The sequence below is a fragment of the Capricornis sumatraensis genome, chromosome 8, assembly GCF_032405125.1.
Source record: "Capricornis sumatraensis isolate serow.1 chromosome 8, serow.2, whole genome shotgun sequence".
NCBI classification, from domain to species: domain Eukaryota; kingdom Metazoa; phylum Chordata; class Mammalia; order Artiodactyla; family Bovidae; genus Capricornis; species Capricornis sumatraensis.
In genome coordinates this window covers 92,437,208-92,464,408 of record NC_091076.1, presented here as the reverse complement: position 1 = coordinate 92,464,408, position 27,201 = coordinate 92,437,208, and the positions used below count along the sequence as shown (strand labels likewise).

At 46.9% G+C, this 27,201-nt stretch overlaps 1 protein-coding gene across 4 annotated transcripts; it reads left to right on the top strand.

Annotated features, from left to right (window-relative positions):
- STAT5B (signal transducer and activator of transcription 5B) lies at positions 1 to 27,143 on the top strand. Of its 4 annotated transcripts, none has more exons than XM_068977624.1 (18): positions 1 to 128; positions 3,379 to 3,535; positions 4,647 to 4,736; positions 5,835 to 6,009; positions 9,460 to 9,590; positions 9,821 to 9,972; positions 10,442 to 10,597; positions 11,000 to 11,179; positions 11,820 to 11,907; positions 11,988 to 12,110; positions 12,742 to 12,834; positions 17,421 to 17,627; positions 18,752 to 18,846; positions 18,950 to 19,080; positions 19,950 to 20,105; positions 23,689 to 23,740; positions 24,027 to 24,134; positions 24,648 to 27,143. In XM_068977624.1, exons 1-18 carry the CDS (start codon positions 1 to 3, stop codon positions 24,772 to 24,774), a joined length of 2,349 nt encoding a protein of 782 aa, XP_068833725.1. In that variant the 3' UTR covers positions 24,775 to 27,143. The 4 variants fall into 4 exon arrangements, with proteins under 4 accessions (XP_068833725.1, XP_068833724.1, XP_068833726.1 ...); XM_068977623.1 differs by having other exon boundaries at positions 19,950 to 20,120; XM_068977625.1 differs by lacking the exon at positions 4,647 to 4,736.
- The last annotated feature ends 58 nt before the right edge of the window (positions 27,144 to 27,201 follow it).

The following is a 27,201-nucleotide window of genomic DNA, read 5'->3' as shown; positions in this document are numbered from 1 at the left end:
ATGGCTGTGTGGATACAAGCCCAGCAGCTCCAAGGAGATGCCCTTCATCAGATGCAAGCACTGTATGGTCAGCATTTCCCCATTGAGGTGCGCCATTACTTATCCCAGTGGATTGAAAGCCAAGCTTGGTAAGTGAATAAAGGTTTTTCTGTCATATTTTGTGAGGCACAAGCATATTGAAGTTTTATCAGAAAGATAACATAATGAAGACTCTAAAAGTTGTACATTTGTAAAGAAAGCTATGTGACTCATGAAAAGGTATTCTATCTTAAATTTTAAGAAGATGGAATAACTACTGGGATTTTTTTTTTAAATAGGGTTTGTTTCCTTTAATAATAAGTTCTGGATAAAAGCATTATAATATTGCTGCTCATAAAAAACAGTTAACACGTAGGTATCATCTGTGGTACTGTGTACTATGGTACTAACACATCAGTACCATCTTTCTAGATTCCATATATACACGTTAATATATGGTATCTGTCTTTCTCTTTCCAGCTTACTTTACTGTGTATAATAGGCTCTGGGTTCATCCACCTTATTAGAACTGACTCAAATGTGTTCCTTTTTATAGCTGAGTAATACTCCATTGTGTACATGTAACCACAACTTCTCTAGAGACACAAAGGACAGACTTTTGGACACAGGGGAAGGAGAGGGTGGGATGATTTCAGAGAATAGCATTGAAACATATATATTACCATATGTAAAACAGGTAGCCAGTGGGAATTTGTTGTATGACTCAAGGGAACCCAAAGCTGGTGACATCCTAGAGAGGGTGGGATGGGGAGGGAGGTAGGAAGGAGAGAGGTTTAAGAGGGAGGGGGCATGTGTATACTTATGGCTGATTCATACTGATGTATGACAGAAACCATCACAATATTGTAAAGTAATTATCCTCAAATTAAAAATAAAATTTTTTAAAAAGTCAACAAAACTGAGTATCTAGCAGTGTTGTAGTTAGTGGAGTTCATATGAAAACACTGAAGCCCTTGTCCACAGAGTTTAGTATTTAACAGGTCAGATAAGGTATGCATATGCATAAAATTTAATAAAGTGTATTATTAACAAGTTTAACGATGACTTTGGTGTCTTCAAATTTATATGTAATTTGTATATATATATATAGACTAAAAGATAATACACCAAAATGTTAACAATAATTACTCTTAATGGCAGATTCAACAACCATGTTTATTTTTCTGATTTCTCGAATTACTGTTTATATATCCGGGGAGGGAATCGTTTTTAAATTATTTCAAAATTAGTACATTGCAGTAGACTGTCGACAAAGCCTTATAATCAACAATGCTGTTGCATGCCAGGCCGCAGGCTGTCTGCTGCTCTGAGCAGGGCCTGGGCACATGCCAGTTACCAGTCTGGAGCTGATCTGTCATGTTCGTTGGATACTTCAGGCCTCCATCATCATGGCCAGGAGAACAGGAGAAACCAGCCTTTATGTTGCTATCTGAGGCGAGCTGTATACCCATCAGTAATGTTGCCTCAGAATCATTGTGATCTTGTGTTAGTAGCAGACTTCTGTTCCAAAGCTGGAGCGCACCAAAGGAAGGCAATTTTCTAGGCAATTAAAAAAATCTCAGCCTCATGCAATTAAGTGAGAGAAAAAAAAGGTACTGAATGTGAGCATGTCAATTGCACATCATCTGGTGCTTTTCCATTTCATTTTCATTTTCTTTTAAAGATTTGGAGAGTTCAGGAAAACATTAGTAGGAAGTTTCTGTTGATCTAAAATTTCATTTAGTAGATTTCCCATGTAGTCTTCTTATCAAACGAATGTTAAAAGTCTTGTGTTTATGTCAAGGAAAACCTGAATTTTATTCAGTTTTGGGTTTAAGAATATAAAGATTTTAAGTAAAACATCTTCAGTTCTTCATGTTTAAGCTAAGAAAGTTTATATATGTGTGTGTGTGTGTCTGTATATATATGTATGTGTGTACATTTATGGAAGAGAATTAAGTTTTAAAGTCCAAGAACTGGTAGTACTTGATTACCATGAGTTTTGCTCAGAGATTGGCTCTTCTCAGGAGTGGATTCACTACTCAGTGACCTGTGGTGACCTCAGTGGTAAAGAAATCCAAAAAAGAGGGGATGTATGTATACATATAGCTGATTCACTGTGCTCTACGATAGACACAAACACACCATTCTAAAGCAACTATACTCCAAAATATTCTTTTGAAGAGTGGATTCCTCAGATGAGGAGCATTATTGCCATTCAGAACAGAGGTGCAGGGCTGCCTCCATTCCTTCAAGGCTTTTATTTAGACATATTTGGTACATAGCACGCATATTTAAATTTTGGCTTTCTCTACTGCCTTCTCAAGAGGGCAGATTCGAGCATGTTAGCTGATGAAGCAATGTTACCAGTGCTTTGGTGTACCTGTCTGTGCCCCTGTTAGAAATTAGTTTCTACCTAACTTCAGGGCTGTGTAGAGATGACAGAGCTGCTTAGCTATCACCAGATGTCTTGTTTGGCTGCAGACCCACCAGCAGTAATGAATGTTATTTCAACCTGACAGCTGTTAGGTTTCTTCAGCAAGCAGAGTTAAGTAACACAGTACTGCCCAATAGCAATTGTTGATTAAGTTGTTTAAAAAAAGAAAGAGAGTCAGAGATGGGGAGAGGGGGAAGAGTGGGGGAAGGCAGAGAGAGGAGGAAGAAGGGAGGGAGGGAGACCACCCAAGCCCTGCCACCAGTTAAGTGGCTCTGAATTACTGTGAAGCCTGTAAAGTGATTTTTCTGGTTCATGGGAGGAGTCAGCCCTGCCTACATGTCCCAAATCTGCAGCTAGTGATACAAATGCCTGCCTTGTGTGAATACTTGTAGGCTTCATCTGTCTTAATATCATATTTCCAGGGCTTCTTAGAAGTAACTCCGTTAACTCACCTGTCTTTACTGAAGAAATACTCCCTGTGAAATTAGCAACACATACAAGTCGAGGCTGGCAAAAACACACAGAGCATTCTTGACCCTGTGCCCCCTTCCACCCTTGAAGGGGTGACTATAAATAGGAAATTATCAGAGTCCTTATTTCCTTCAGAGCACACAAAGCACTTTCCTTTTCCCTTCATTCCTAGAAGCAAATAGCATAAGCACCAGAGCAAGTCAGTAGGAGAATGGACAGTCCACTGCAAAGAAAAAAGAAAATATGCTGTACCTTCCACTAAGGTAACTAGTGGATTGGAAATAGGTTTATGTAGCTATGTAGTCAGTTTGAATTGGACAGTTGCCTAAAATTTGCAGGGAGCATTGTAAAGAAGTCACTTGAGCCCCAGAAAAGGTATGGTGCATTGAGGCTGCATTTATACAGGCTGTATGCATGTATGTATACATATGTATGTAATTTCTTTCCCCTAGGGACTCAATAGATCTTGATAATCCACAGGAGAACATTAAGGCCACCCAGCTCCTGGAGGGCCTGGTGCAGGAGTTGCAGAAGAAGGCAGAGCACCAAGTGGGGGAAGACGGGTTCCTACTGAAGATCAAGCTGGGGCACTACGCCACGCAGCTCCAGGTGGGCATGAGTTCGGGGCCGCGCTCCATGTGAGCCCCAGGCCACGCTGTGTTCTCTTCCCTGCAGGGGCTCTTCCTTCATTCAGAGGTTTTCTCTCTCTCCTTTCACATGTTGTCAAGCCACATGTGACACATGTAAAGTTCTTATTGTTTGGTTTTGTGATTGTAGCTGCCATCTTTAAACCTTTTATTTGAAAACCATTTCAAATTTATAGACAGTTACAAGATTGATACTAAGAACATATGCTCAGACTCAGCATTGTTAACATTTGCTTTACAACATTCTCCCTCTGCACACTTGCATGTACACACACACGCAGGTGCGCCATGCATAGACGTGCACACAGTTTTTCATCATTCAAAAGTTGTATGCAGCATGCCCCTTTGTCCCTAAAGTACTCCAGTGTCCATTTTCTAAGCATATGAACCTTCTCTTATGTAGTTGCAGTACAGTTACCAGCTGACTTACTAACATCCTTTGGGACATTTTTCTCCCCCTCCAGTCCAGGATCACGTTCAAGATCGCTTATTGCATATAGTTGTCACGTCTCTTTAAGGAACCACTTGTCAGTCTCCCTTTGTCTTTCATTGCACTGACATTTTAAAAATAATTCAGCTCCTCTCTTTTTTAAAGGTAAAATGTACCTTATTTGGGGTTTGTATGACATTTCCTCATGATTAGATTCAGGGTACACACCCCTGATCAGAATTGGAAAGAAGTGATGTTGTGTCCTCCTCAGACTATCACATCCAGAGGTGTACCGCGTCCGCCTTGTCCTCCTTGGTGGCAGTAATTTTGGTTGCTCAGTCAAGGTGGTGTCCAGTTTCTCCTCTGATACGGCCTTTTAAAAATGTATTCTGTTTCCATGCATGGTTCCCTTACTTTAAGCAATTTAAGATCCAAGAAATAAAATAATTTTACCTTCCTCTTGTAATTGAGTTTCCCACAACATGCTTTTCTTGTCCCCATTCACACTGGAAGAGCAGCAGTCCTCATGATTGTGTTGCCAAGCGTCTCCTCCAGCCTGAGGTCTGGCCCTCTACTCTGCGGTGAGGTTCTGCCCCATAGCATGAAGCAGAACAAAGTGACGTTTGCTCTTGGATTCTTTCAGAACACGTACGACCGCTGCCCCATGGAGCTGGTGCGCTGCATTCGCCACATTCTGTACAATGAGCAGAGGCTGGTCCGAGAAGCCACCAATGTGAGTGCCCCGTGGGCTTGGGAGTCCTTTCCTGCCGAGCTCGTTCTGGCCCAGCTTTGTCAGGGTCTCTCAGGGTGCATCTGTTGGTGTCTATAAACAGAGCCTTGTCCTAAGAGTGCAAAGGAAATAGAAAACTGATCTCTGATCTTGACTGGCTTGTAACCTTGATGAGATCGCAACCACAGAACAATGTGAACAAGTGCAAAACAATTTAACCCTAATTGAATAGTGTTTGAGGAGAGGCAGGGATATGTAGGGATCCCTGGTGGTTCAGTTGGTAAAGAATCTCCCCACATTGCGAGAAACCTGGGTTGGATCCCTGGGTCAGGAAGATCCCCTGGAGAAGAGAATGGCTACCCACTCCAGAGTTCTTGTCTGGAGAATTCTGTGGACCAAGGAGCCTGGCGGGCTACAGTCCATGTGGTCACAAAGAGCTGGACACAGCTGAGCAACTCACACACGCATGCTTATATTCAGGTGAGATTGCTTAAGAACAGCCCCTTCTCAGCCCCCCTCAACCCGGTGTTGAAGGAGTAGACCCACCCAGGCCAGGTCGATGACTCGATCCACACAGCGCTTGTTGATGCCCCGCCCATCACCTCACTTGGGGTCTCCAGGACGCCGCCCCTGAACAATTCACGCTCTTTGCCCGGTCACGAGGTCTTGAGGGAGGACACAGATGACGTGTGTTCACACAGCCGTGTCCCCCGCTGTGCCGCCAGCACCTGGCACAGTTGGCATCCAGTGAATGACTCTGAAATGAGGGGTCATCATTATTAGTAGGAAAACTCCTGAGACACGTTGAGTTCTGGTCTCCAAAGAGAACTCAGACGTCTCCTGCGTGTAGGTCAGAGCCTTTCTGCAGCGCTTTATGAAGATGCCGTAGTCCACCCGGCCTCCTGTTGATCCTCGTCTTCCCGCTCGGCCCCAACTCTCACAGAGAACATTTGCAGCTCTCTGACTCAAAATTTAGCCTTTGGCATCTCGGCCCAGTTATAGTGCGAGCATTGCCCTTTCTCTGGGACTAAGGCCTGAGGCTTCCTCCCATCCTCTCTGCCCGGCTCACTGCCACCTGCTCTGTCTCTGCTCTGTCTCCAGGGTACTTCTCCGGCTGGAAGTCTCGCTGATGCCATGTCCCAGAAGCACCTTCAGATCAACCAGACATTTGAGGAGCTGCGACTGGTCACACAGGACACAGAGAATGAGCTGAAGAAGCTGCAACAGACTCAAGAGTATTTCATCATCCAGTATCAGGAGAGCCTGAGGATCCAGGGTGAGCCTGGTGTGGGAGGGTGGTGCGTGTCTGGAGGACCAGAGTGAGGACTGGCAAGAAGCTGGTTGGCTTAGAAGAGAACCAGTTCTCCATTTAGAGGCGTTTTCCTCTCTCTGAGGTACCAGAGAATACTTTGCGTTGAAGGCAGCGCCGGAGGTTGAGGCTTTGGAAGGGGCAAATCCAGGCAGTGGTCCTGGGAGAGAAGGTGGGGTCTCACTCTGGCGCCCCCACACCCAAGGAGCTGCTGTGAGGAAAGGCATTTCCTCTTGTGGGAGGGGCACGCAGACTAAGGAAACAGTATCAGATGCACTTTGTACGTGGCAGGCATTTTCAAAGTGGCGCTTTATTGAAATGGTAAACTTTCTGAACAGGGAGCATATTAGGGACAGAGAGCTCTGTTCTGCAGCCTTTTAGTATTGTTTTGTTCGGTTATTCAGACAGGCTGTCCTGGGGCAGAGCAACTCGTGCATCTCAGTTAGCCCTGTAGACAGAGGAGCCCCTACCTCGGGTAAATCCTGCTGGCGCCTTGGTCAGAATCAGTCTGGAAGGTGTGGAGCCCACCAGCACCCCCTATTGACCCTTCAGAGTTTGGTAGTGTGACTTTAATTGAGGGGTGCTTGGGGGATGCCAAGGGTTTGGTTCCAGACCACTACAATAAAGTAAATATTGCAGTAAAGCAATTCGCATGAGTGTTTTGGTTTCCCAGCGTATATATGTGTATACTACACTGTAGTCCAGTAAGTGTGCGATAGCATTGTCTAAAAAAAAAGTACGTACCTTAATTTTAAAAATGCTAATGAGCCCAACCTTCAGTGAATTGTAGTAGTAACATCAAAGATCACTGGTCACAGATCACCATAGCACATATAGTAATAATGAAAAACTCTGAAATAGTGCAAGGATTACCAAAATGTGACACAAAGACAAGAAATGAGCCAATGCTGTTGGAAATAACAGCATTAATAGGGTTGCTTGCTTGCCACAAGGTTGCTGCAAGCATTCAGTTTGTATTTAAAAAAGAACACAGTATCTGTGAAGCACAATCTATTGCACCAGGATAAAATGAAGTGGCCCTGTAGTTTGCTCTCCCTGGTTACGTGCCCTGCTCAAAACCTCAGAGACGCTTCAGCTCAGCCAGCCAGCCGTGAAAGCACATATGCCTGCACATGCCATGCCCTTCTCTACTGCTGTGCCTGTGGGCTCCATCTTAGAACTGTATTAACACCACTTATTCTTTCTGTCTTCTGCGGAAGAATATAAATTTGTTGAGAGGAAACAGTCTTTCATCTCTGTACCCTAAGATTTGTTGGTGGTGGTGGTGGTGGTGGTGGTGTCATAGTCACCAAGTCTTGTCCAGCTCTTTGGGACTTTGTGAACTGCAGCACGCCAGGCTTCCCTGTCCATCACCAACTCTCGGAGCTTGCTCAAACTCATGTCCATCTCATCCTCTGTCGTCCCCTTCTCCTCCTGCCCTCAATCTTTCCCAGCATCAGAGTCTTTTCCAATGAGTTGGCTTTTCGCATCAGATGACCAGAGTGTTGGACCTTCAGCTTCAGCATCAGTCCTTGCAATGAATATTCAGGATTGATTTCCTTTAGGATTGACTGGTTGGATCTCCTTATAGTTCAAGGGACTCTGAGGCCGGCACAGCCCAAGTTAGAGCTGGTGTTGAGTGAATGATAGAGGATGACCCTGGCATGTCTTCCTCCCATCTGCATCCATACCAGACTGACCCCCTCCTAAATTAGGAAATTTCAGGCTCTTATTTCTACCCAAGACCATTGACTGGCTGACAGAATGGATGATCCTATTCTTGGGTTTTCTGTTTCCTACTTGGGAGGTGGGGTTTGTCCCCATCCTGCAATGTCAGTTCAGTCTCATTTATCAAGTGCACACATCAGAAACACAGATGACTGATCTGTTTGTGTGAGGGCAGTCTCAGCTCCCTCCAGTGGAGCAGACAATTGCCTCACGTCTCCTGGCGTCCTTCCCAGAAGCTTCTGCAATTTGCCGGGAGAGACTTAAGTGGGTCACTTGCATAAGGAAGCCAGGTCCCAGTGTTGGGATTATCACTGTCTCCCTGTGGGTGGCAGGATTCCGAGTGGCTGTCCAGATTGTTCTGCTCTGTTCCTTGCCTGCTCAGTCCCCTGCAGTCAGAATGGAGCCATATTTCCAAGTTCTCTTGAATAGAGTTGCTTTAGTCTGTCCCAGCCTTGTGTGTCCATAGGACAGGGTCTCGGCCGTGTGACATGGCCCGCAGAAGCCTGCCAGGAGTTTGACCAAGACTTGTGACTGATGCTCATGTCTTCTAGACTCAGCCCCAGTGAGGCCCCTGAGATGTTCAGAAAGGCCATTGGCAAGGGTCGGATGCCAGCACTGGGGACAGTGGTTACCTGTGGAGGGAGGGATGGGGTTACCAGCAGGGGAGGGGTACAGGTGCTTCACCATGGAAGTGCTTGATTTCCTAAGCAGCTTCTTGATACACAGGTGTTCCTTGTATCATCCTCTCTACTTCCTGTGTCTTAAGTATTTCATCACAGGGTGTTTGCAGAAGGAGTCAGTGAGGCCTGGTTACATATTCTGCCATTGATGAGCTGCCTGAGAGCTGGTGTGGAGAGAAACTGCCTCGCTCTCCTGAGAGAATCTCACTGCTTTCGTGTCCCCAGTGGCCCCAACTCTCTCTGTGTCTCTCTTCTGGTTGGTCAGCTGAGCTCACAGTGACCAACCTGGATAAGAATGTTAGGGACCTTCACCCCCTGAAGAAACCCCCCTTCCCTGAGGAGAGGCTGCTGAGCCTGGGAGACAGGACAGAGCCCGCGGAGCAGAGCCTTCTGACGAGGCTGTGCCCGTGAGGTTGGGGCTGAGAGCTGCTCCATCTGCCTTTCATCCCCTCATGTAACCCATTAACCATGACTGACTTCCCTCTGGGGCCAGTGGTGCCGGGCAGCTTCCTGAGCATTTTCTGTCTCATCACTTATTTAATCTCCCAGCAGCCGCTGAGGCAGATGTCTCATGATGCTCCCCTTTCACAGATGGGAAGACTGAGGCATAGGAGAGTGGGGTGACTTGCCCAAGTTCACCCACCTGGTGAAGGGTGGGGTTCACTTCAGACCAGACATGGTGGCTCCAAGCCAGACCGCGCATGGGGTGAGGCGGGCTAAGTAGGGGCTTGGCCAGGGCAGGCTCCTCCTCAGCTGTGCCCAGGCTTCCATTTCCCCACTCCCCGAGGGGAGCTCAGAGTCGGGGCACAGGAGCCAGAGCCTTCTCATCTCTGGGCCCCGTTGCTGTGGAACCTGACAGGCTGCTGGTCAGACACGTCCCCTTGAGACGTGATGGGCTCCCGGCTGGACCGGGGAGGTTATGGTCATGGTGTCCTGTCCCCTCCAGAACAGATGGGCTCCCGGCTGGACCGGGGAGGTCATGGTCATGGTGTCCTGTCCCCTCCTCCAGCTCAGTTTGCCCAGCTGGCCCAGCTGAACCCCCAGGAGCGACTGAGCCGAGAGACGGCCCTCCAGCAGAAGCAGGTGTCCCTGGAGGCCTGGCTGCAGCGCGAGGCCCAGACGCTGCAGCAGTACCGCGTGGTGAGAGGGCTCAGCGTCCCTCCTCTCCCTGGGGGCGGTGATGCCCCGAGCTGTCCTGGGGACCCTGAGGGAGGCAGAGAGCCAGGAGGAGAACAGGACCCAGTGGGGCAGGAGGTCAGGGCCTTCTTCCTCATGGGACCTGAGGGGCAGAGTCCGTCTAGGAGGAGGAGGCCCTGCAGGGCTGTTCTGAGAGCCCCGAAGGGCCCCCTGAGCCACCACCTGACCCTCAGGAGCTGGCCGAGAAGCACCAGAAGACCCTGCAGCTGCTGCGGAAGCAGCAGACCATCATCCTGGATGACGAGCTGATCCAGTGGAAGCGGCGGCAGCAGCTGGCGGGGAACGGAGGCCCCCCCGAGGGCAGCCTGGATGTGCTACAGTCCTGGTACCAGGGGTGGGGGGCAGGGAGGGGCAGGCAGCAGGCGCTCAGGGTGGTGCTGCCAGCTGCTGTTTGCGCCCACGTCTACACGAGCAGCTGGCTCCCTCTGTCTGGGCACGGGTCTTATCCCACCAGGGGTCTGGTTTGATGCTGACTCTGGCGTCCTTTCCTGTGCCCACTCCCCTTGGAGGGGCATCACTGGCTTGGATGCTGGGACGGGGCCAGGTGGCAAAGTGACACTCAGGCTGGTTGGACCCCAGTCAGCGTCGCTCCTCCTGGGTGTTTCTCTGGGTTTCTGGAAGGCAAGGCATCTCTGCTGTGCCCAGGGAACAGGCGAGGTGGCTTGGGTGCCAGGCCTTCCTGGGGATGGAGCTGGGTGTGGGCCTGGTCCCCGCCTGGGCGCCTGCCAGCTTCTGGCCTGCAGGATGGGGGTGAAGCCAGTGTCCTTCCCTTGGGCCCCGGGGCTCGCGTTCAGGTGTGAGAAGTTGGCGGAGATCATCTGGCAGAACCGGCAGCAGATCCGCAGAGCCGAGCACCTCTGCCAGCAGCTGCCCATCCCCGGCCCCGTGGAGGAGATGCTGGCTGAGGTCAACGCCACCATCACTGACATCATCTCAGCCCTGGTGACCAGGTGACTCCTGGCCACGCCCCACTCCCATCTGGTTGCTCTGGGTGGCGGGGGGGCAGCAGGGTTTTTGCAGATGGGGAGCTCTGGCTTAAATCTTTTAGTTTCTGCCTCACACCCTGATCCCATCCCTCTCCATCCCTTGTTGCTATGGCCTCTTGCTGTTGACCTCGCCCAGTATTTCTTGTGGACACTACACAGGTGTTTGTCTCCTGCAACTCATTTCAGCTGCTGAGTTCCTTTCATTGCCTCCCTTCCCACCAGCTCCCCTGACTCACTGTGGCCCCCAGGGAGGGTGGACTGTGCCCCAAGCCCTCCCTTCATCTGCTCAGCCTGGTGCAAGGCAGCCTCCCCACGTGGAAGGTGGGGCCAGAGCCCTGTCCCCTGAAGTCTCTCCTGTCCCCGCAGCACATTCATCATCGAGAAGCAGCCCCCTCAGGTCCTGAAGACCCAGACCAAGTTCGCGGCCACTGTGCGCCTGCTGGTGGGCGGGAAGCTGAATGTGCACATGAACCCGCCCCAGGTGAAGGCCACCATCATCAGCGAGCAGCAGGCCAAGTCACTGCTCAAGAACGAGAACACCCGCAAGTACGTTGCCCTGGAAACAGAAGGAAAGGGATCCCACCTCCTGGCAAGTCTAGGCCTGGCCCTTCTTGTGTAGGAGCGCCACTAGCTCTCTGGCCTCTCCTGTCTCTCAGAGACGGAGAAGGCAATGGCACCCCACTCCAGTACTCTTGCCTGGAAAATCCTATGAACGAAGGAGCCTGGTAGACTGCAGTCCATGGGGTCGCTAAGAGTCGGATACGACTGAGCGACTTCCCTTTCACTTTTTACTTTCATGCATTGGAGAAGGAAATGGCAACCCACTCCAGTGTTCTTGCCTGGAGAATCCCAGGGATGGGGGAGCCCCGTGGGCTGCCATCTATGCGGTCGCAGAGTCGGACACAACTGAAGCGACTTAGCAGCAGCAGCAGCCCTCAGAGAAGGAATAAGGCTGTTCTTGTGTAAAGAAACTCTGATGTAGTAGGCATATGTCTAAGGAAACTTCTTATGTGTTTTATGTATGTTTACTTCTTATATCATTTATGCAGCAGAGCCCCCATTTCCTCTTAAATGACTCAAGTGTTTGACAGTCTCCTTTATTTGCTCCCACCCCCAATATACTTGCTGCCTCATGTGTGCTGAGACTCTGTATGGGTGTAGAGTTGAGTCTGCCTCTCGCTTGCAGTGATTACAGTGGGGAGATCCTGAACAACTGCTGTGTGATGGAGTACCACCAGGCCACAGGCACCCTCAGCGCCCACTTCAGGAACATGGTGAGGATGGGAGAAGACGAAGAATAGGCTTTCCCTCTAGTGGCTTGAGGGCTTTATCCTCTCACCTTTCTCCTTGGCAGTCCCTGAAACGAATTAAGAGATCTGACCGACGTGGAGCGGAGTCGGTGACAGAAGAAAAATTTACCATCCTGTTTGAATCACAGTTCAGTGTTGGTGGAAACGAGCTGGTGTTTCAAGTCAAGGTGTGTGTGTGTGTGTGTACTTTATATCCCAAAAGAATTGTTTTGCTCTCAGAATATCTTCTGATTTTTGTTTTGGAAGTTTACTTACGTTGTGTTAGTGTCAGGTGTACCTGCTTGTGCTTACTGATGAATAGAAAGTGAGGAGACCTCATCCTTAGGGCTCTGTCTCCTAGATTCTCTTAAGACTTGAACAAATGATAATGAAATGGAATAGCTAGGATTACGGGTAGAAGTGAACCCAGGGAAACACCACTCAGGATGGATTTGAGCACACTTATCGTTAAATTTTAGACATTCGTTTCTTGCTATTTTTTTCCTGGAGATGTCTCCATCTTCTTTCTCTTTTCTATCTGTTCTCTAACTTCGAGAAACTTACTCCATACTTTAGAAGTATCTAAGGAATATCTAAATCTCAAAATGTCATGCAGAAATATCTCTGCTAAAATAGCTTAAATTTCTAAGACTGTGCAAATGTGACATCTTGTTGTTCCTGGAGTCGTTCCTATTCTGTGTTTGAGGGTGACATTTACTGAAACTTGGAGAGAGGATGCACGTGTTATGATGGGAACAAAAGGAGAGAAGGGCAGAGCATGTGGCTGTGGGCTCTCAGCCCTCCCTGTGTCTCTTTCAGACCCTGTCTCTCCCAGTGGTGGTGATTGTTCACGGCAGCCAGGATAACAATGCGACGGCCACCGTTCTCTGGGACAACGCTTTTGCAGAGCCTGTGAGTGCATTCCTTGGGCCTGAAGGTCTCAAGACCTTGACACTGGTGTCCTGAGTCTCTTTATCCCCACCAAAAGGCTTAGGAAAAAATGCTGTGTTCCTTAGGAGGCAGAATGGAGAGCATGTAGAAAGTAGAATGAGCAGACGCTGGAAGAATGGCCAGGGTTTCAACTCAGGCCCCACCATTTCCTCACTCTGACCACAGGAAATTTACTTGACCTCTCTGAGTCTAAGCTTCCCATGAGTGTCTGCAACACAAGGAGAGTAATGCTCTGGAGTGGTGTTTGGAAGATTCATCCACAAAGTGCTTGTCACATAGTCAGTACTCTGTAAATATTATTTTGAATCCTGGGTAAAACCATGCATGGAGTTTGGGACTCCCCAGTTTCTTCTAGTGATTGTGTACTTTATCAGGAAGTCACTTTCTGTTAGAAGTTGCTTCCTGTCATCGTCCCTCCAGTGACTGAGGGTGACGTTTCATGTCTTTTCCAAATTTTGGCTCTATGACTCATCCCAAGTCTCAGGAAGAATGAGATGCTGTGTGTGAGTGAGTGAGTGTGATTCTGCGGATGTATCGCCTCAGTACTGTCTGGGTACCACTCGTGTGTGGCTGGCTTGATCATTTTCAAAACATGTCAGTAGACGAAGAGTTCTGTGTGGTACATAATTCCAGTAGAAATTAGTCCAAAGAACCTGAGGAAAGGTTATACTTGTTATTTGGGACAGAAAAGTATGTCCTTCTCTAATGTGGCTCTTAATGTGAAGAGTCTGACTTGGCATTTTCAACAGGGCTCTTTAGAGAACAATATTTTTGCTGCAGGGATGAGATTTTTAGCAGAAATTCTGCCATGCTTGTGCTATGAACCCTGTGTTTGAGGCGCTTTTAAAAAATATCTACCTAAGGAGCTCGAAGAGAGGATTTGATTGATTTGATTTGATCAAATCCATTTGATCAATTTGATCAAATCCTCTCTTGGATTTGATTGGTCCAAGAGAGGATTTGGGAGGAGCAATCAATTAAAACAATAAGACAACTATTCACCAACTGACTAGACTTTTTAATAAATAAATATATGAATAGAAATGTATCTATATATGAGAGAATTTGATTAAGTGAGAATCAAAAGACAAGGAAAAATTGAAAAATTTTTAAAATATCTTGGGGACTTCCCTGGTGGTCCAGCAGCTAAGACTCCGTGCTCCCACTCCAGGGGGCCTGGGTTTGATCCCTGGTCAGAGAACTAGATCCCACACGCTGCAACTAAGACCTGGCACAAAAAAATAAAAATTTAAAAAACAAATCTGCCTCCATTTGTCCTGATGATCCTCCTGGATAGGATTGCCACATCTGCTCTCCTCTCCCTCCTTGCTGCTGCTGCTAAGTCACTTCAGTCGTGTCTGACTCTGTGCGACCCCATAGACGGCAGCCCACCAGGCTTCCCCATCCCTGGGATTCTCCAGGCAAGAACACTGGAGTGGGTTGCCATTTCCTTCTCCAATGCATGAAAGTGAAAAGTGAAAGGGAAGTCGCTCAGTTGTGTCCAACTCTTTGCAACCCCATGGACTGCAGCCCACCAGGCTCCTCTGTCCATGGGATTTTCCAGGCAAGAGTACTGGAGTGGGGTGCCACCGCCTTCTCCCTCCCTGCCTGTCCCCAAATCTCACTCCTTGTGTAACTCTGGCATCTCCTGCCATATGTCATTCCTGAAGCATCTTATCTAAATAAATAAGCATTTTTAACATTTTCAGTCATGTTAATAACTAGTATACATCTTACTGTATTTTTTTTTAATTTTATTGAAGTATAGTTGATTTACAATGTTGTGTTAGTTTCTGATGTATAGCAAAATGTTCAGTCAGTTCAGTCACTCAGTCGTGGTGTCTGACTGTTTGTAACCCCATGAACTGCACCATGCCAGGCTTCCATGTCCATCACCAACTCCTGGAAATTGCTCAAACTCATGTCTGTCAAGTCGGTGATGCCATCCAACTATTTCATCCTCTGTCGTCCCTTTCTCCTCCTACCTTCAATCTTTCCAGCATCAGGGTCTTTTCCAATGAGTCAGCTCTTCACATCAGGTGGCCAAAGTATTGGAATTTCAGCTTCCAATGAATATTCAGGACTGATTTCCTTTAGGATTGACTGGTTGAATCTCCTTGCAGTCAAAGGGACTCTCAAGAGTCTTCTCCATCACCACAATTTAAAAGCATCAGTTCTTCGGTGCTCAGCTTTCTTTATGGTCCAACTCTCACATCCATACATGACTACTGGAAAAACCATAGCTTTGACTGGCCAGACCTTGGTTGGCAAAGTAATGTCTCTACTTTTTAATATGCTGTCTAGGTTTGTTATAGCTTTTCTTCCAAGGAGCAAGCATCTTTTAATTTCATGGCTGCAGTCACCATCTACAGTGATTTTGGGGCCCAAGAAAATAAAATCTGTCACTGTTTCCATTATTTCTCCATCTATTTGCCATGAAGTGATGCGACTGGATGCCATGTTCTTAAGTTTTTTGAATGTTGAATTTTAAGCCAACTTTTTCACTCTCCTCTTTCGCTTTCATCAAGAGACTCTTTCGTTCCTCTTCACTTTCTGCCACAAGGATGGTATCATCTGAGTATCTGAGGTTATTGATATTTCTCCTGGCAATCTTGATTCCGGCTTGTGCTTCATCCAGCCTGGCATTTCACATGATGTACTCTGCATATAAGTTAAATAAGCAGGGTGGCAATATACAGCCTTGATGTACTCCTTTCCCAATTTGGAACCAATCTGTTGTTTCATGTCCAGTTCTAACTGTTGTTTCTTGACCTGCATACACATTTCTCAGGAGGCAGTTAAGGTGGTCTGGTATTCCCACTCTTGAAGCAAAGTGTTTATATATATTTACATATACATATATATATACACACACACATATATATATATATACACATATTCTTTTCTGTGATGGTTTATTGCAGGATGTCGAATATAGTTCCCTGTGCTATACAGTAGGACCTTGTTGTTTATCTGGTTTATATATAGTAGCTTGTATCTGCTAATCCCAAACTCCTAATTTATCCCTCTCCAACTCCCTCTCCCCTTTCTAAAGTCTGTTTTCTCTGTGAGTCTGTTTCTGTTTCGTAAACAAGTTTGTGTCATGTTTTCGATCCCACATGCAAGTAGCATCATATGGTATTTGTCGTTCTCTTTCTGACTTCACGTAGTACGCTGAGCTCTAGGTCCATTCATGTTGCTACAGATGGCATCATTGCCAGTGGCTGAGTAGTGTTCCATTGTATGTGTCCACCACATCGTTATCTCTTCACCTTTCAGTGGACTTTTAGGTTGTGTCCATGTCTCGGCTATTGTAAATAGCGCTTCTCTGAACATAGGGCCGCATGTATCTTTTTGAATTAGAGTTTTCTGTCGATATATACCCAGGAGTGGGATTGCTGGATCTTATGGCAACTCTTTTTAGTTTTTCTTAAGGAACCTCCATACTGTTTTCCATAGTGCCTGCACCAATTTATATTTTCACCAGCACTGTAGGAGGGTTCCCCTTTCTCCCCATCCTCTCCATTGTGCTGTTTTAGAACAAATACCTACCCGTGGGAATTATTCTACAGATGTATTTGCCTATATGTGAAATGACAGAAATACACTGCAGCATTGCTTGTAACAATAGCCAAAGACTTAAGGATGGTACACAGATGTCCACCAATGGAGATCTGGTTAAATATATTATTGTTCCTCCACACTGTAGAATATTTAGCAGCCACAAAAGAAAATGAAAATTTTCTTTATGTGCTAATGTGAGGTCTTCTAGATAAAGTGTTAAGTGAAAAAAAGGAGATGCAGAATATGTGGGGTTTATATTCTAAAGAAATTATACATATTTGCTGACAGGCATAGAATATCTTTGTTAGTATACACAGTAGACTAGATTACATGCTTTGGGGAGGGGAACTAGATTTCTGGCAGACACAGATAGGAAAGTGACTTCACCGTATGCCCTTCTGTGCTTTTTAAATTTTATATCATGTGAAGGAATTGCCTTTTCCAACAAAATTTATAATGAAATAAAATGAAGTACTGTGCCTGAATGGGATGAAAGCAGTTTTTAATAAATTTATAGTCTAATCTGTTTCTCAGTAAAATCGTCAGCTCATAGTTTCTACTCTTCCATATAAGTTATTTCACTTTGAGCTAGCGTTCTTGGCAGAAGGAGTCAAGAGCAAGGATATACCTAGAGAATCAGACTTGTAGACTCGACTCCCTTTGAATTTCCAGTATCAGAGCCAGACCTTGGTCATGTTTTTTTCTTTTTTCATGACCGTTGAAACACGAGACATCCAGCAGCTCACTTACAGAACCCCACAGAAAGCACGAGGTTACCTTCCCAGCTGTGTGTGAAGAAGATAAGATGGAACCTTCTGAATTTCACAAAGCTGCACACCCCAAGGAAGTTTGAGTTGACGCTCAGGCTCAGCCAGACAAGTGTTTGTAACTCCATCCAGTCCCTGGTGTTTTTCACTTGCGCGTCAAGGATATAAATCATGCGACTGTTTGCTCCTAAGGTTTCTGGCTTCTCTCCCCCTCAGGGCAGGGTGCCATTTGCGGTGCCTGACAAAGTCCTGTGGCCGCAGCTGTGCGAGGCGCTCAACATGAAATTCAAGGCTGAGGTGCAGAGCAACCGGGGCCTGACCAAGGAGAACCTGGTGTTCCTGGCGCAGAAGCTGTTCAACAGCAGCAACAGCCACCTCGAGGACTACAACGGCATGTCCGTGTCCTGGTCCCAGTTCAACCGGGTGAGGGACGCGCCACCTGCAGCGGTTAGATGAGCCCCTGCAAACCCGATCCCTCAGGAGCTGCCCTGCACCAGGCCCTCACTCCTTGCGTCTCTAATGTGATGTGCCCATGATATTAGGAAGCTTCTGAACAGATGGACAGCCTCATACATCTTATGTACAAAATTACGTGCTTGAATATTTAAGCAAATGGGGTGGACTAGCATGTGGCTAGTGTGTTTTCTCCTTTGTAAAGGAAACAGAAAAGCAAACAGTAATATAACTCATGAGAAGTAGAGCTTTTGTGACGATCAGAGCTCCATGGCTCTGTCCCCTTGACCCTCTGATGTTCCTTAATACATAATACAAAGTCAGGCTCCCATGGGACCCTTGGTCCAAGAGAGAGGATGCTGATGAAGGAAATTTAAGTTGATTTTAAATTGAACTTCAGTTTCTTCCTTACACCCCCATTCCACCTATTTTAAGTGTCCTAATTCAGAGATTTCATAGTCTCTGAGTATGTCTTTTTTGAACGGTTATGTGGCAACCAGCTGGCTAAGAGGTTTGCTGGTGATCAGAGGAGCTTTGCTAGGAGAAGCAGGAGGCCCCCGTGGTCTGTCTTTGCTGTTGCAGTACGGCTCCTGCCTTCTAGCAGAATCAGATCACTGCATTTGGCTGATAATTGTCAGTAACACCCAGATGATGGAGTGTTCTCTGCAGCCTCGTAGTGTGATCTGATGCAATTCACATTTATGCATCCCAGAGCATCTTGTTAAGGGGCAGGCTTGGACACAGCAGGCCTGAGCTCAGAAGCTCCTGGGCGATGCTGCTGCTGTTCATCACACGCCACAAATGACAACCAGCAAAGGACTAGTCAGCCCAGATGCAGGGGAAAGTGTGTGTGGCCAGGCCCACTGAGTGTTGGTAATTGCTTCGTGGTGTTTTCCCCTTCTTCCATCTTTTGCTCTCTGCACTGTATTTCGGTTGTAGGACCCTTTGGTCAGACTCAGGCAGGTGTGTATATTTGTATGATCCTGACAGTGAGGATGTTTTCCATTTAATTTGTCCAGTTAAAGCGTATCCAGGTAATCAGACCCTGAGCGTGGCTTTTGCCTTCTTGGGTTCACTGTTGTCTCTCCAACCAGGAGAATTTACCCGGACGGAATTACACTTTCTGGCAGTGGTTTGACGGTGTTATGGAAGTGCTAAAGAAACATCTCAAGCCTCATTGGAATGACGGGTGAGAATCGTCATTTGTTAAGTTGGCAGTAGAGTGGTAAGATCTTCCTTCTTGCATTGAAACATCACACTCTGCTTCTGCTCCTTTGGCCTTTATGATCCAGGGCTATCTTGGGTTTCGTGAACAAGCAACAGGCCCACGACCTGCTTATCAACAAGCCAGACGGGACCTTCCTGCTGAGGTTCAGTGACTCTGAAATCGGTGGCATCACCATTGCCTGGAAGTTTGATTCTCGTGAGTGTCTCTCCCTCTTTAGGACATCTTGTCTCTGGTTAGGTGCTTACCTTGGGAAATTATTATACTGTAACCACCAGTTCATGGAGTACTTGTTATTATTCCTTGGGGCCAGTACTAATTACGGGAAGCACAAGTGTATAACCGTGACACAACTGCAGCCGGTGTAGAATATTATGGGAAACACAAGCACTAATTTTGAGAAACACAAATGGACAGCCCAACATGGCTACCTTTGTAATACAGTATCCTGCCGAAAGTCTCAGCTGCTTCACCTTTGAACTTTTTGCCTTCTTATTATTCAACCTTGGGCTTATTTCAGTAAAGAATTACTCTGTTGTTTGGAGTCATTAGAGTGGAAATAATATGCTGTTTTCATTGCTCCTTTATCCTAAGCTAAGGGGTCACGGCTATTGACCATTTCCATCTAGAAATATTAGTTCTTTCCTCTGATCTTCACAGTCAAACGAGTAGTGTAATTGTTTTTGGTAACTTAAAGATTTTAATAGCTTTTAATAACTCTCACACACCCTCTGGCTATGGACACACTTCCTATCTCTCTTACATGCTTTTGTACAGGGAATTAGGGACTGGAGTCAGCAACAAGTTTTTTGTAGGAAGGGAGAGAATACTGTTTGAACTGGAAACTGCCTGAGATCATTAGATCTCAAGGGAAGTAGGGTATGTGGTACCTGCTTATCTACCCATGACTTTTAAAACTGCTTGATCCACAACCCACGGTTATTTTTAAATGGAGATTTTTATTAGGACAATTTTCATGGAGAGCTTTATTTGTAGTCTCTTTGGGTTTTAAGATTTCCTGTTCAGAAGTCATATTTAGACCATGATTATTCTGTCTGTTGATCTAGAGGAAAGAATGTTTTGGAATCTGATGCCTTTTACCACCAGAGATTTCTCCATCCGGTCCCTGGCTGACCGCCTGGGAGATCTGAGTTACCTTATCTACGTGTTTCCTGACCGGCCCAAAGATGAAGTGTACTCCAAGTATTACACCCCAGTTCCATGCGAGCCTGCCACTGGTAACAATGTTCGCATTCTGATTTCGTTTTGTTGTGACTTGGGGCTTTGTTTTAGATGTGAGTGTGTCTGTGTCTGTCTGTCTGTATGAAAATCTATACAATTAATACTCAGTTGTTGCTGTTGGAGCTTTATGCAGGGCAGATATAAATCCCAGGCTGTTTTCATTAGTCAAACAAAAAACATATCCACCACCAGCCCCAAATACCAAACTGAAGGGAACAAGTGTCTGTTTGTATCCTGGCTTTTAATTCTTTTGAGTATTTTCCCAGAAGGGAAAGGACTGGTTTATATGATAATTCATATGTTTAATTTTTTGAGGAACCACTGTAGTGTTTTTCTAGCAGCTACAGTGTGTTACAATGTACAAGTTTAGATCAAACAAAATTAGGAAGGTAAAATTTTGCATTTTAAACAGAGATGGTTTTATTGCTTTCTGAGCATAAAAGTATTATGTATTTATTGTAAAAATTTCCAGAAAAGTATAGAAAAGAAAACAGATATCACACAACAGTCTTACCTCATCCATGTAAACAATTTAGTAAATGTTCTTCAGTCCACATAGCTAGGTTTTCTGCATTCAGTCACCAGAGGCTTATTGAGTACTTCCTGTGTGGGGATTACAATCTAATAGCAGAAGGAAGACAATAAACAAGTAAATAAATATATCTATTTAGTGATGGCCGTTATGAAAACAAATAAGGTGAAGGGATAGGGAGTCCAAGGGAGGTGGCGGTTCACTCGGGTGGTCAGAGAAGGCTTCCCTGAGGAGGCATCATCAGAGTAAACCTGAATGAAGTGGGGAGGCCGCACACAGATCTCAAGAGAGAACGCTCTAGGCCAGGAGAACAAGAGCAGAGACTCTGAGACGGGAGTGAAGTTGGCGTGTTTAGAAAATCTCATAAGGACCCGGGGGGCTGGAACTGGATGAGCAGGGGAGAAATGGCAGGAGGCGGGGCCAGGGCAGCAGGAAGGACCAGGTCGTGGTGGGTTTGGGTCATACCATACATCATCATTTATGATCTGATTACTCTTTCACTGAAAAATACATCACAGGCAGAGTTACAGGCTAGTAAATATAAACCAACAGCATCGTTTTAACAATAGCCTAGACTTCCTTGTGCAGCGATTCTGTGTTGGTTATTTAAGATACTTCGAAGTTGGTCACAGTTTTTTTGTGATGATTAATATTGAGATAACCGAGTACCTGCACCTCTTTCAACTTGTTTCCTTAGGACAGATTCCTAAAGTCGAATTTGAGACACGTGGTAGGTGCTTTTCAAGCATTTTGACACATCTTTCCAGAATTGCCCTGCCGAAAGTGGAGTCTGTTTCCACTCCCGCAGACGCCTGTCTGAGTGTCTGTTTCTCCATCCTCCTCCTGCCAGGCATAGAATCTCTTCATCAGCTTCCTGTTTGCCAGCCTGACATGAGATCTTACATGTCAGGGCATACACATGAGGTCTTGGCTCTTATTTTTCATTTCTTTGATTCTTCATAAGCTCAAAACATCTTTTCATGTAATGGCAATAATAACAGTGATAAGAAATGAAGTAATAATAGCAGCTAATGTTTGTCGAATGCTTACTTGAGTACCAGACACTTTTCTGAGCACGTTTCAAATAGTTTCTCTTTTAATCTTCAGAACAGGCCTGTGCAGTAGCTACTGTTCCCATCCCCAGGTTTCATTTGAGGAGCTGAGGCCCAGAGGAGTGAAGTAACTGGTCAGCGGTCTCACAGCTAGGAAGAGGCCAAGCCAGGGTTTCAGCTCAGTCTAGCCTGTGCTTCTTAGCCTCCATGTTATTGGCCATTTGTATTTTTCCTGTACGTTCCAATTCCTTGTTCAATTTTCTTTTGGAGTTCCTTTTTCCTTAATAACGTGCAAGGATCTTTATATAGTAAATAAAGTCTTTATCATATATAGCAGAGATTTTTACTTTGTGTCATGGTTCTTTTAACATTTAGGTTTTGTTTTGCTGAAGTGCAAAGATGTGTATTTTCTACATAGCCCAATCTGTTGACCTTTTTCCTTTAGAGAGTCTGCCTTCTGTAGCATGCCTTCCCACCTGGTTATATTTCTAGGTGGGGAAGTAAGCCAAAATATTTTTAGACTTATGTGGTATTTTGGATTAAACCTGCCACTGCTTCTTTTTATGAGCCCAGCTAATCTAGGTTTTCAAATGTTAGTTTTATAGCATTTCTTTGTTTCTTATCTTTTCTGCCATTCTATAAAATTCTCTGTAGACAGTAAAGCACAAAAAGCATGAGATATTATGAAAAGGCAGCCACTGACATTTGAAGCCCCAGAAGAAGCAGGTCAGGATAACAAGCGATGTGTGACCCATGGCGCGGTTCAGTCTCTTAGACTGAGTCATCCTCCTGACCTCAGCGGAATCTTCGCTGTCTAATAGACTTGAGACATACTTGTTGCCTTCCTCAAACACCCAGGAAACAGGATTTCACCGACTTCAGACTATCACAGTCCTACTACCGACCCTAGCTGGATTTCCATAACCAGCCTTTGAGAAGGTAACTCTGCCTTATCCCCTCGGGTGATCCCTAGCCCACAGCATCCCAGCGAGGATGCTGTGGAGTGCTTTTTTCCTAACCAGCCATGCAGCAGAAACGGCACCCACTGGGAGGCACGGCCGTCACATGACTCCCAAGTACAGAAACCCACACAAAGACGCAGACACCTGACAGAGTGGCTTTCCATTTCCCCAAACAGTAGAAGCTCAGAGCTAGAGTAACTCCCAGGGTCCTTGAGTAAGAGTGATCCCCTTCTGATACCTAGATTTTTCCACATGACCCCTGGCAAGTGTTGGTCCACCTTGCATGTGAACACCTCCAGTGATAAGGAAGTCAGGGCCTCCCGAGGCTGTTTCTCTAGAGTTCCAGTGGTGACACCGTTCTTCCTTGTATGATTGAGAAGTTGTCCAGTTGCGACCTCCCCATGTTGGTCCTCGCTTTGTTGCCAGTCCTTCTGTATCTGCAGCTTGAAACTTTTGAAGATGTGTTTTCTTTTCACAGTGAGTGTGCAGTTAATGCTTGATTTAGATGTGTATTGAAGTTTTCCTTTTTTATGGTCTGAAGAATGTATTAACCCATCCAAGCCGACTTGGAAGCTGTCTTAACTTCCAGTGTCAGTATTGAGGCTTCTCTCTTGGGTCTTCCTAATGAATTAAAATATGTGCTTATGGGACTTCCCTGGTGCTCCAGTGGCTAAGAGTCTGCATTCCCGATGGAGGGGCCCCAGATTTGAGCACTGAACAAAGAACTAGATCCCACTTGCCACAACTAAGCCAAAATTAATTAATTATTTTAAAAGACTCCATGCTCCGAATGCAAGGGTCGTGGTTTCGATCCTGAGTTGGGGAACTAAGACCCCGCCTGCCACACTGTAAGACCAAAAGAAATGAGAGAAAAGTGAAAGACACGCTTGTACCAAATCCTGTGATAAAACGAGGTGATTGTGTCTTGTCTTAAGAAAAGACGGGATTCTTAAGGGAGACTGCATCTTCATTTCATTTGAGAACTTTGGTTCTCATCACCATCTTCCCTCCTCGGCAGCTAAAGCAGTGGACGGATACGTGAAGCCACAGATCAAGCAAGTGGTCCCTGAGTAAGTGTCCGGGTTCAGCACTGGTCTCTTGCGGCCTCTTATCTCCTCCCTACGCCTCCACCTGGCTCTCCTCACCCCCCCACCACCTCCCCACATACACACACATACCTGGCCCAGCCCTGGGGAGGGAACTGGGCCTTGGTCATGAGGGGACCTGGTACCCAGGGCCCCGCTCCCACAGCCAAAGCCCCAGGCTCAGTAGGTCCTTTGTCCTTTCCCACCCGAGAAAGACACAAAAGTGCTCCCTCCCCACTACCCCTTGCTAAGGCTCCGCTTCCTCCCACAGGTTTGTGAGCGCCTCTGCAGACTCTGCCGGAGGCAGCGCCACGTACATGGACCAGGCTCCCTCCCCAGCCGTGTGCCCCCAGCCTCACTATAACATGTACCCACAGAAGTAGGTTGTGTTCTCCTGGGGCCCCATGGGGAGGAACTGGGCACCTGGCCTCAGGCTGGGTGCCCAGAGGACTGATGGGCAAGGACACCAGGGCTGGTCTGGGTCTGAGACTATCCCGGCCAGGCAGGCTCAGGCACGTGCCCAGGTGGGAGGGAGAGATTTGACCAACAGGCATTGGTAGTATCGAACAGGGTTGGGCAATGTCACCTGCTCCACTTCTAAAGTGGAGATTTTTCTGGCTCTGTGTACGAAGCAGATGGTTTTTAAGTATGTGCGGGCAGCCCATGTTGAGGCTAGGTAGGCTGGGCATTTTAGTTTGGGTCACTGTGTCCAACCGACTGGCAGCCGACTCTGCCCCAGGGTTCAGGTCACCTTACTAGCTGCCTGCCAGGCCTGGGCCAAGGGTACAGGCAGCCTGAGCCGCTCACCTGGTGGGGTGCAGGGTGGTCTCTGCTGCTCCTTGTTGGCCTCTGACCTCTCCCTTCCTTCAGCCTCTCCTCTTTTCCTCCCAAGCCCCGACCCCGTCCTTGACAACGATGGTGACTTCGATCTGGACGACACGATCGACGTGGCGCGGCGTGTGGAGGAGCTCCTAGGCCGACCCATGGACAGTCAGTGGATCCCCCACGCACAGTCGTGACGCCCCACCCCCCGCCCCATCGCCATCTCTAGCTTCTTCATCCTCGCCAGAGGAGTTACTTTTGTGGATGTTTCAATTCCATGAATCGCTTCTCTTTGGAAACAATACTCATAATGTGAAGTGTTAATGCTAGTTGTGACTTTAGTGTTGCTGTGCATGGTGGCACCAGTGAAGGGCGTGTGAGTGTGTGTGTGTGAGTGTGAGATTGCACGTTGTGCTGCTTCTCCCCCTTGCTGTCCGGAGTTTAGCTACAGCACTGGGGCCACAAACAGAGGCTCCGGTTGTTTTAACCTTGTGCGGAATGGCAGTTAGTTCCATGAACCCTGGGCCGTGTGTCTTGAGGTCCAGTGGCTCTGACACATGGCTCTTCAAGTGAGGGAAGGACAGAGGGAAGTGGAAACACCTCCCGTCTGGTGAATCTGTGTCACCGTGTTTGCCAAGCCATTGATCTATAACCGTGATGGTCTCTGCTTTTCTTCCGAAACATAGAAACTGTCTTGTGATGAAGGAGGTCAATCCTCCGTCTTTCCTCTCCCCCAAGCCCCATTTTCCTGGGTCGGTATGGGAAAAGTGGCTGGGGCAAGGGAAGTCGTGGCTTTGGCGGTGGGTAGTGGCTTTCTAAATAACTGGTAGCCCATCTTCTGTTCTCTGCCTCCCACGCTCACTCCCACACCCCGTGGAATTGCCACTTAGTTCCTGTGTGTGTACACATGTGCAGACACGTTTGATGAAGTAGAGGAAAGACACGAGGGTCGCATAACCAGTGCTCACAGTGTTGATGTCCTTTATGTCATGGCCGGATTGAACGGCCCGGCCCTGGCTCACGGGCTCTGAAAATGTCGCCTTGTTCCCCGGGAACAACCATCAGTCTGCCCGCCCTCCTCTGCGCTGGTGGAGGCGCAAGCAAGGTTTTCTAAAGGCACATTGATAATAGCTTTTTGCAGATGTTGACTTGTGTTTTTGTTTCTGAATCGGGACTTCTCGGTTTCCCCTTCTCAGCCTACTTTGACGTTGGAATTCTCTCTCCCTGCATCAGGGCCTGTGCCTTTGACTCACCGCAGGTCACGTCTCTTCCCTTCACTGTCCACACCCAGTGTCTTGGGGAGTGGGTGGCCAGAGTGTGGGCTGAACCCAGGACCTGTGTGTTGCCCACCTGGGCAGGGTGCTGGGTGTCAGCATTGGGGTAATTTGGGGAAACGCAGTCAGCAGGTTTGCTGGGAAGTTTAGTAAGCTGCAAAAACAAAGCAAAACAAAAAATCCTCAGCATAATTTTGTCCAAAATTTCTTCCATAGCTTTATACCAGAAGGAAGGAATGGGCTGTGGCAGGCAGGTGGGCAAAGGGGGAGGCAGGTATAGCTTTGGGGTTTAAGCCTTAAGGTCACCCCAGCTCCCCTCAAAAAGAAGGGCCTGACCACACCCAGGAGGGAATGGCCCTAAAAACATTATTTTTATACATGTGGGGAAATGAAAATATTTTTTTTTACAAAATTAACTTCTGAATTTATCAGTATTTTAATGTTAAAGGAAAATATTTCTCTGTAGTAAATATTTATTGGAAGATGACTTTGTAAAAGCTGCTCTTTGCCCTAGCTTAGTTTCGTACACTGATGTATCAATATTTTTCTATGCCGGGCGGTAGACTGTCTCTGCTTCTGATGACCAGGCTGACCCCTCCATGGATACCAGCACTGACGTACTAGCCCCTTATGTCCTCAAGATTTGATTAAAATCCCCGCCTCCCCCTCCCCACCCCGTTACCAAGGATAGGAGTGTTGGGGAAAGGTGGAAAGAAAGCCTAGTTGCCCCTGTCACCCAGGCACCTTGAGTGCCAACCCTGGTGGTCCCAGCAACCCCAGGGGCAGGGAGTGACACACGTTCAGATGAGCGGCTGGCCCGGCCCCAGGCATGCCAAGGGCAGAGCTCTCACTGCACAGTTAGCACCGGGCTGGGGAGAACGGGGGCCCAGGAGAGTGGCTGCCCGGAGCCTGGGGGTTCCTGCGCGTGTCCCATGGCCGAGCTGTCCTCAGTTTTCCTGAGACCGTGTCTCCTGATAGGAGAGATTGTGACTGAAAGGCACGCTCACTGTCTGCATATAGCTTCTCTCTCCTCCCTGTTCTGCAAACCACAAGGAGAGGCGACGGCAAGTCTCGACTGCCTCGGCCCCTCGCTCACTCCCAGACACACACACACAAGTCATCAAAACGTTTCAGTGTACAGTGTGTGCAGGGCTTTGTGGCGGGTGAGGGGGGAGACTAAAAGTGAATATAACTTAAAATAGCAGCATACTTTTTTATAATTTTTCTTTATAAAACTTTGTGAAATTATTTCAGATACATATTTTAGTCTTGACGCAGATTAGTATATAGGTGCCCCCAAAAAAGTATTGTGTACAATTTGGGATAGTCACAAAATGTGTATTTTATGTT